We start from the raw sequence: 9,942 nt of genomic DNA on the forward strand, positions 1-9,942 counted from the left end.
ATGCCCCCGGTGACATGGCCATGCCCCATCGCTTCTCCATTCTCCTCTCAGGATTTTGGACGCACACACACATGCACTCAGCTGGGTTGGAGACTTGGGGTTGACCTTGTGGGACCCAGTCACCGCAACCTTGGCGCCACCTGCTGGTCGCATTGTGAGACACGTTTTAAAACTTGAAGCGAAAGTGCCGTTATCCATTTATTTCAAAAGACACATCATTTCATCATTTCAGTACTTCTTCCTAGAACGCGGACAATGTCTTCATCTGGCCTCAGGAAGGGCGCAGCTCCGCGCTGCTCGCTGTCAGCCGCAAGTCCAGTAGGGAGAAATCCTGTCGCAGTGGGCAGCTATTCTCGTCCAACACAAAAAGGCTCTGGATCTTCAGCACGCAAGGCTCCCCGCTGACCGCCAGCAAGGAGTGTAGCAAGTCCGCTGCCACCAAGCCATAGGTGACCTCCGAGGACGGCACTGGGAAGGTCAGAAGAGACGCACGCTCAGGGCCTCCTCCAGCCCCACAGACGCCCACGAAGGGGTCCTCGTTCCCACACGTCGAGTCACCACACTCGTGTTCTCTCTGCAGGCCCTGGCAGAGGCCGCAGCCGCAGGCACCCAGGGCGGCACAGCCCCGGCAGGGAGGGCAGCTGCCGGCCTGTCCGCCCCGCAGCGGCTCCAGCGTGGTAGCTGTCGGCTTCCTAAAGCCATTCAGTAAGCAGCTGGGACTAAGGTTTTCCTCAGTTACGACTGAGACAAAAAGGGCACCCTGTAGCAAAAAGCCCTCCCCCCAATTTATTATATGGCATGTTCTTATGAGAGAGAGAAGGTGAGAAATCACCCCCGGGGGGCGGCTACACCACATCCCCCTCCTCCACTCCTGGAATGTGGGGCTCTCATCCAGCCTATTTTTCAAGCCACCCAGTCTGGGACTCGAACTGCATGGTAGGCCATGCGGAATTCAGCTGCCTTAACCTCTGTACCCACTGCTTGCCCCAGAAAAGTACTCTTCCACCTGCCCAAAGCCACGCTTTAATCACAGCTGCAGACACATACATTTGATTTTTTATATCAAAGAACCTGAATCAGTTACTTAATTGATATCAACTCTCATTCAAAAACGAGGCTGAGACTGCAGGGAGCTCAGGCGTCTTACTTTGCAGCTGCCCTGTATCCTTCCCTGCACTTCTTCGGGAGTCTGAGGCTGATGAGGACAGGTCTGGTCACCTGACAAAGGGACCAGCTTCCCCTGATCCCAGTGTCAGCCCGCCCCACAGCGCCTTGCACGCTCACTCACTTGACTGTAGTAAACCGGGTCCGCGTGTGGCTGCTTAGCGGCCAGAACCAGGCCCAGGAGCCACGGTGCTTCCCCGCAGGGCGTGTTCCACACGATGACGCATGCAGAGCACAACCCCCATCTGCATGTCCCGGCTGTCCCCAGTCGAGTGTGCTTCTGCCTGCACAGGGACAGGAGAGCCCGCAGCTCTCAGCACCTGCTCTCGGCCCAGGAGGCCCCGACCTAGGAGGGAGGCTCCCAGGAGCGCCCTGGACGGCGTGGGCGTGTTACCTATGGCGCTGCGCAGGCGGTCTGCGGGGATGTGGAGAAGCAGCTTCTCTACCAGCTCCGGCCCCACGCTGATGCCGACGTCATGCCTCCCGTCGTGCACAGTCATGACAGCGGGCCTACGGAAGCGAGAACATCGGCCTGTCCGCCCCGCAGCGGCTCCAGCGTGGTAGCTGTCGGCTTCCTAAAGCCATTCAGTAAGCAGCTGGGACTAAGGTTTTCCTCAGTTACGACTGAGACAAAAAGGGCACCCTGTAGCAAAAAGCCCTCCCCCCAATTTATTATATGGCATGTTCTTATGAGAGAGAAGGTGAGAAATCACCCCCGGGGGGCGGCTACACCACATCCCCCTCCTCCACTCCTGGAATGTGGGGCTCTCATCCAGCCTATTTTTCAAGCCACCCAGTCTGGGACTCGAACTGCATGGTAGGCCATGCGGAATTCAGCTGCCTTAACCTCTGTACCCACTGCTTGCCCCAGAAAAGTACTCTTCCACCTGCCCAAAGCCACGCTTTAATCACAGCTGCAGACACATACATTTGATTTTTTATATCAAAGAACCTGAATCAGTTACTTAATTGATATCAACTCTCATTCAAAAACGAGGCTGAGACTGCAGGGAGCTCAGGCGTCTTACTTTGCAGCTGCCCTGTATCCTTCCCTGCACTTCTTCGGGAGTCTGAGGCTGATGAGGACAGGTCTGGTCACCTGACAAAGGGACCAGCTTCCCCTGATCCCAGTGTCAGCCCGCCCCACAGCGCCTCGCACGCTCACTCACTTGACTGTAGTAAACCGGGTCCGCGTGTGGCTGCTTAGCGGCCAGAACCAGGCCCAGGAGCCACGGTGCTTCCCCGCAGGGCGTGTTCCACACGATGACGCATGCAGAGCACAACCCCCATCTGCATGTCCCGGCTGTCCCCAGTCGAGTGTGCTTCTGCCTGCACAGGGACAGGAGAGCCCGCAGCTCTCAGCACCTGCTCTCGGCCCAGGAGGCCCCGACCTAGGAGGGAGGCTCCCAGGAGCGCCCTGGACGGCGTGGGCGTGTTACCTATGGCGCTGCGCAGGCGGTCTGCGGGGATGTGGAGAAGCAGCTTCTCTACCAGCTCCGGCCCCACGCTGATGCCGACGTCATGCCTCCCGTCGTGCACAGTCATGACAGCGGGCCTACGGAAGCGAGAACAGCACACGACTTTGACTTTCAACGAGACGTCGAAGGAGAGCAATGCGTGAATGAGTCCAAGGCAGGAATCACCGGGCCCATGTGGTGCTCGTTTCGGCCCTAGCACAGCCCTGCATTTTCTGAAAACAAAGGCTTTAAACAGTTTTCAAATGGTACGTGGATCAATTTTACTTCTCCCATCTTTATTTTAAAATTTCAGATCTAATATAAGAAAAGATACTTTGTTTTACACTATCATGTACATTCTTTTTAGAAATAAAAATAAAGGCGAAGATCACAGTTTCAAGTTACTTTTTCCCGTGGATTTTTTTCTACCCAAAATAAACCGGTTTCCGTTTCAGTAAAAAGGGGTCTGAGTCAGCTTCTGCCCACCCTACACTGAGACCAGGGCAGCGGGAAGGGACGCGCCGTAAGGGTCGGGAAGGGGCGGCACGGCAGACTCGGGAACTCAGTGTGAGCAACGCTACTCTGCCCGTGGACTTGGAAAGAGAGGGACAGAGCCAGGGACTTCAAAACGTTAGTGGGAAATGGCAGTAAAGTACAAGCTTACTTTGGTACCAAAACCCCTGAAATTTAGCGCAATATTTTTCATAATAGGCATTTTTATGGATTGTTTTTCCAGTTTTGCTCTAGGGCCTATGCATTCACTGGAGAGAGAAAGAGGGAGAGAAAGCGAGAAATCGCCCCCAAGGACGATGGCCATGCTGCAATCCCTTCTCCTCTAGTCTGCTCTCGGGATTTGGGGCACACACACACGCACCCGGCGTGAGTTTTAAGCCACCAGGTCTGGGACTACCATGGTCGACTACGTGGGAGTGCAGTGACGTAACCATTACACCGTCTGCCGGTCCCTGAACGTCGTTCTTACTTCATTTTGTAAAAATTACTTTTATTGGGGCATGGAAAACTCATGATGCGTTTTGCATAGAAAAACAGAAAAATGTGTCCTGCCTCTTCCAACGACTCAGTGAAAAAAGCAGTGCACGGCACGGCTAAGATGCCAACGGGGGTGCCTGTGCCTCTGTCTCTTCAGTGAGATGCCTGTCTCTCTATCTCTTCAGTGAGCACACACGCCCTATAGCAAACATCTCTCTTAAAAACGCTGATATTCGGAGACTGACTCCGTGGCCCTGGGCCACTTCCTCTGTTCCCTCTCCACCTTCCCCTCTCCACCCCTCCGTCCTTTCCTTCGCGAACACAGATGAGCCGTTACGTGATGTGGACCTCCTCAGCGCTGGGTGAACGCTGCGGATGAGACAGGTGTAGTTTCTTCATTCAGGAAACCAGTGTTTAATGGGATAGGAAGAAAAGCTTTTTGGCAATGATGCCAAGATGATTCGATGAGGAGAGAACCCTCTCTTTTTTACTTAAAGGAATTATTTTATTTAACCTTATTTATTTATTTAATTTGACCACAGCGGGACAGAGTAAGAGAAAGAGGGAGATAAAGTGAGAAAGCAAGTCATCAGGTCCAGGACTCGAACCATGATTGGCCATGTGGGAGTCCAGTGCCCCTAACCAGCATGCCACCTGCTGGCCCTAAGAGAAAATCATCTTTTCTTTCTGTCTTTCTTTTTTTGGAGAGGTTTTTGCTATAGGGCACGTGCACTCGCCAGGAAGACAGAGAAGGGTTAAATCGCCACAGACCGGCTCAGTGATGACCCCCTTCTTAGGCATCGCGGGCAGCAAGAAGGAAGCCAGGGAGAGTGCCGCGAGAAAGCAGAGAAAGGGCGACTGCCCGCGTGTGGAGCAGAGCGGGTCAGACTGCAGGGGCTGCGCAGACGGGTCAGCAGGGGCTCCCGTGCCTGGGCGGCTCCACCCTGCACGCCCACGGAGACCTGGACAGGCCTGCAGTAGGATCGCTTAGGACAGCCAGGATGTGGCCATCAGCGATGGCCGCCCATGGTGGGCTCTCCGTCATGTCGGGGTGAACGCTGCCACGGGGCAACCCTGCAGACAGGGCAGGCAGGAAAGGTGCGGTCAGGCAGGCCGCACACGACCCCATCCCAATCCCGGCAGAGTCCAGACAGGCAGACCCACGGGGCTGAGGCAGACCCGCGTGCCAGTTAGGGCGGAAGCCGGAGGGACGGCTGGAGCCGTGTGATAACCATCCTGGGCCACTCCTCACACCTGCATGGTGGGGGAGCACGTGGACACTGCTGGCCCGATTGGGGTTCACCTGACGGTCTGCACATTCTGTTTCAGTGAAAACGTTTTTCCCTAAAGACAGCTAACCTGCAACTAACCACCTACGGGGTGCAGCAGGAGCACGCGGACACTGCCGCAGGGGCCCCAGGGCTGGGCACGGCCTCTCAGAAGTGGCATGAAGGCCAGGGCACCAAGCAGCAGCCTGCACCCTGGGGAGGAGCAAGAACCCTCGAGAAGTTCCTCGGGGAACACCGGGCTGTCTGCTGCGGTGGCCGGGCCAGAGGAGAGCAGCAGGCACCCGGAGTGACAGGCCCCGCCGTCGTGAGCAGGTGACGCCGCCCAGCGTGTGCTGCCGGGGCAGGGCGGCGCGGGGCCCACCATGGTGCAGGGGAGGCTAGCAGGGACATGCCAGAGCACGAGTGCGGGCCCTCAGTCTCCCAGCACTAAGCACCGGCGGCGAATGTGCACGCCAGTGTCTGACTGGCCGCGTCCTGGAACATGAGCCGTGGGAACTCGGTCTCACTGTTACAGCTGCCGGCTCAGGGTTGCCGATCGGGGAAGAGAGTGTGACAGTTCCTCTCAGTACTGTCTTTTCAAGGAGAGCCAGTACTCTAGGTCCTACACTGGAGACAATTTACAGCTATTAAATAAACAAAGAAAAACAACTTGGCCACAGCAAGTCTATTCACATCCCTGCAAGACCAGGAAGGCGCCTCTCCCCCTCGCACAGGCCAGGCCGGCCTCCCACACCCCGGCTGCCGACCGTTACCAGGTGACACCGCCCTGGACAGTCACCCTTTACCCTGGAGAGTCAAAGGTCCTCCTCGCCACAAGATTATACCCAGGCACTGCTTCCGTCCAACAAATGGCTCCACCGGATGGAAACATTAGGACCGATAGAAGCTAGTCACGGCTGCGTACCTTCCAGGGCCAGAACCATGCAGGAGTCCAGCTCCGTTGGTTACATCGTGGTATACCATGTTTTACTTCACTTCACTTCCTTCCCATAAAAGCAATTTTCCAAGTAATAGCCAAGTTCCCTTCCTATTTCTTTTTTTTTTCTTTTTTTGGAGAGGTTTTTGCTATAGGGGGCGTACGCTCACCAGACAGAGAGAGAGAGACAGAGAGAAAGCAAGAAATCATCCCCCAGGGGGGATGGCCATGCCACAATCCCTTCTCCTCCATTCTCCTCTCGGGATCTTGGGCACACACGCACACGCACCCGGCGTGAGTTTTAAGCCACCAGGTCCGGGACTCGAACTGCGGTCAACTACGTGGGAGGCCAGCAACATAGCCATTACGCTAACTGCTAGTCCTCCTTCCTATTTCTAACAGGCATAAGCATCTCCAAGGAAATGGGATTTGGGGACTGTCTCTGCGAACTGCCCTGCAGTGTGTCCTGCCGACGTGCCACACCCTGCACTCGTGCACACACCCCACCGTATTTAGAAAGATGAGGAAGAGAGTGAGGCTCTGGATGCTGTTTTATAAATGTAGAAGGTACAAAAGGATCATGCAAGACTGCGAACACACATTATTGAAAGACCATGCTCTTCCCTGCGCTCAGTAGCAATGTATCGTAGAAGATGTATTTGCTATCTCTAACTTTTAAGGTAAAGGAGGGACAGCTGACCTATGAAAGGTTAAGCATTCTACCCGTTTCCACAGCAACTCGAAGGTAAGATCATATCATTACTTTGCTTTTAATTTGTCATATGGTGCATGCGCTTACTGGAGAGACAGACAGTGAGTGAGAAAGTACCACCCAAGGGATGGACATGCTGCAATCCCCTCTCCCCCATTCTCTCCTCAGGATTTGGGGCATCACACACATGTGCCTGGCATGTTTTCTAAGCTGCCAGGTCTGGGACTTGAACCACACAGTTGACCATGTGGGATTCAGCTGCCTTACCTATCACACCACTGACTGGCCCCAGATAATGCCTTTTTTGTTGTTATAGGGTACATGTGTTTGCCAGAGACAGAGAGGGAGAGAGAGAGAGGGAAAGTAAGAAATCTCCCCCTGGGCGGATGGCCACGCTGCAATCCTCTCTCCTCACGGGATTTTGGACAGGTGCACACACGTGCCTGGCCTATTTTCCAGGCCGCCAGCCCAGGACTCAAGCTGTGCAGCCAGCTATGTGGATCCAGGGTCTTGATCTCCATGCTTTGGAATACTTTTCATCTTCAAATTTGTGAAGGCGACGAACTAATGATTTATGAGCCATTTGAGTCTGATTCAAAACATAAACCAAGGAAAATTTTTCTTCAGTATAGCTGACAATAAATACAAGATACATAAAATATCTTTTGAAAACAAATAAAAGCTTGCAAAGACTGCTTTCAAAAATTCCGTTTAAGAATGTGGGACATTTTCTGCTTTCATAAACAGAGATCTGCTGCCCTGGGGAAAATTTAATTCTCTTGGATTAGCTCTAGTTAGCTCTGTCAGAACATGAAGGTTGGGCTGGCCCCATGGCCTGGAGGTTAAGGTAGCCAGATTCCACATGCTGACGACATGGTTCAAGTCCTAGACCCGGCAACGTGAAAAACACACGAGGTACATATGCATGTGTGCCCCAAGTCCCAGCAGGAGGGAGAGATAGAGGAGAAGGGACTGTGGTATGGCCGCGACCCACGGTGGTGCCATCTCCTCTCTCGCTCTCTCGCTCTCTCGCTCTCTCCCTATATAAACCTTCCCACCAGGTGCTGGCCTGGCCCCTACCTATAGTGCGTCTTGGTGGCGGTGAACGGCAGGCAGCGCAGACACTGCGTGTAGATCTTGTTCTCGTCTAGCTCCAGCTCCAGGCCGCATTTTGCACAGCCTGTGTATACGAGACTGGGAAGGGAGGAGAAGACGGTCTTCAGAGAACTGCGGGCGTTGAGAACCAGCTTCTGAGCTGCGGTGATAGGAAACGCCAGCTCTAAAACCCGGGCTTCAATCAGAACCACTCCTTAAAAAAAATACACAAAAAGGAAGACGTTACGGGACCAAGGGGTGACGGTGACTTACAACCTGGCTGACGCGGCTGTGTGGGTAAAGTGCTGCCCTGGGGCCTCGCCCTTGGCCTCCTCCTCACTCCCTCCTGGACGGTCCCGCTCACTCACAGCTTCGTTTACTGAGAGTCGAGGGGCCACCTGCCTGGCCGACTCGGCTGGACAGATGAACCCATCCTGCCTGCGCACCGGAATCCCTCCAGGAAGCCGAGTCCCTCCTGCAGGGCACTCCCTCCTGGGGCAGAGCGGCGGGGGCACCCCACGCCCTCTCCAGGCGCAGCAGCACTGTCTGAACCCACCAGGGCACTGTCTGAGCCCTGTTGTTCAGGGTTTTCTTTCTTCTCTCTCTTTTTGTCTCTCTTTCTCAACAAAAAGGAAACCCAGGACCCTCCCTGCGAGTCAGCCGCGGAGTGCCTGGGTGCCCCGTCCGCCCTGTGTGCTTGCTCCTGAAAGCAGAGATCAAATCCGAAGGCTTACGGGGGCCTGTAACCGCATGTGGGCAGGGAGGGGCACCTGCCTAGACACGGCCAGGCCGAGAGAAGTGAGGGAGGACGCCTGGCCCTCCTGGCCTGTGGCAGGAGTGGCTCTGTGTCCGAGTGCGAGCAGGAGGCAGGGCCCGAGCTGAGGGGCGCCAGGTGGAGGGCCTGCTTGAGGCTCCTGGTGAGTCCCACACCTGGGCTGTGGTGAGGACGGGAGGGAAACTGGAAAATAAGAGTTTAGAAAGAAAACAGCACTGCTGATACGTTTTTGGACAGAGTAAAGAATAAAAGAATAACGTAGCTCCTATTTAGGTTCTGTGATCAGTTAAAAGGGACAGGGCAGGGAGAGAGGGCACTTTACCCAGCTGCTTCTGCCCCCACCCGTCCCACGGGGCTCTGTCCCCACCCATCCCACGGGGCTCTGCCCCCACCCGTCCCACGGGGCTCTCTGCCAATCTCCCGCCCCCTGGGGCTCTGCCCCCACCCATCCAACGGGGCTCTGCCACCCTCCCCTCCCACAGGGCTCTGCCCTTCCCCTCCTTTGCTTACAGGCTCTCCCATTTAACCGTTCCTGAGTGCTGTCCTATTTTATAATGAACCAGGAAGTAGAAGTAAGCTGGCGGTTTCTTAAAAAGCTAAACACACACCTGCCATATCATTCGGGCGCTATTTCTACTCCTGGGAGAAATGTTTACTCAGGAGAAAACACAGGCTGTGTGCGTGGGGAGCTCTGCGCGTGGATGTTGGTGCATTTTATTTGTCATAGCCGAGAGCTCAGCACATGGAGAAATACTCACGGCGCGTCCACACGAAAGGTGAGAGGGCGAGACTGCGCGCTCCTCACAGAGCTAAGTGCAAAATGTCAGCCGGACAGCACACGGGCACGGCTCCGTCCACAGAAAACCACGGGAACGAGGTGAGGGTTGCCTGGACGGGCTGGGGACGGGCGGACTGCAACGAGCAGAGGGGGCGCTACTCTGACTGTGGTGGCAGGTCCGTGTCAAAACTCACTTTATTACTCGAGGGCACGTGCAACTGTCTGAGAAGGACAGAGACAGACGGAGAGAAAGTGCCCCCTGTGGGGTGTCACACGCTGCAATCTCCTTCCTCCGTTCCTACCCCGTCAGCATCTGGGCATACACACGTGCCTGGGATGGCCTTCACGGCAGCAGGCCCGGTTCGAGCCAGTCTGCCACATGGGATCTGGCTTTCTAAGCACAGGACTTAACCCCTGCATTATGGGGTCAGCCCAAAACTCACTTGAAATAAGTGCAATTTATTGTATAAATATTACACTGCAAAAAACCCTGCTAATTTTTTTTTAACCTAACAGTTTGAACCACATTTGAGAAGTAGTAACTCTGAAATAGCACCCAACTATTAAATTTCTCTGGATGGGGACCAGCAGTTAGTATAATGGCTATGTCACTGTACTCCCATGTAGTCGACTGTGGTTCTAGTCCCGGACCCGGTGGCTTAAACTCACGCCAGGCGCGTGTGCGTGTGTGCCCAAGATCCCGAGAGGAGAATGGAGGAGAAGGGATTGTGGTGTGGCCATCCCCCTGGGGGTGATTTCTCGCTTT

General features: G+C 54.9%; 1 protein-coding gene and 1 long non-coding RNA gene across 7 annotated transcripts in view; both read right to left on the reverse strand.

Annotated features, from left to right (window-relative positions):
- Positions 1-180: 180 nt before the first annotated feature.
- The window catches only part of SHLD2 (shieldin complex subunit 2), a 73,684-nt gene continuing 63,922 nt past the window's right edge, over positions 181-9,942 (reverse strand). For 4 of the 6 annotated variants that reach the window (XM_027771532.1, XM_027771536.1, XM_027771531.1 and 1 more), the window contains 3 exons: positions 7,609-7,837; positions 2,604-2,719; positions 181-468 (listed from right to left, as the gene is read on the reverse strand). In XM_027771532.1, the coding sequence (XP_027627333.1) occupies positions 272-468; positions 2,604-2,719; positions 7,609-7,837 (542 nt within the window). In that variant the 3' untranslated portion in view covers positions 181-271. Of the gene's footprint in view, positions 469-1,706; positions 2,494-2,603; positions 2,720-6,982; positions 7,118-7,608; positions 7,838-9,942 lie in introns of those variants that run through there. The other 2 variants (XM_027771534.1, XM_027771535.1) reach the window with 2 other exon arrangements.
- LOC114007716 (uncharacterized) overlaps positions 7,971-9,942 on the reverse strand; it is a 5,880-nt gene continuing 3,908 nt past the window's right edge. Inside the window, exons 2-3 of the long non-coding RNA XR_003549301.1 lie at positions 9,157-9,310; positions 7,971-8,581 (exon numbers count right to left, since the gene is read on the reverse strand). This is a non-coding gene — a long non-coding RNA (uncharacterized LOC114007716). The remainder of the gene's footprint in view (positions 8,582-9,156; positions 9,311-9,942) is intronic.

This window comes from Tupaia chinensis, unplaced genomic scaffold (genome assembly GCF_000334495.1).
Source record: "Tupaia chinensis unplaced genomic scaffold, TupChi_1.0 Scaffold000221_1, whole genome shotgun sequence".
NCBI lineage: Eukaryota > Metazoa > Chordata > Mammalia > Scandentia > Tupaiidae > Tupaia > Tupaia belangeri.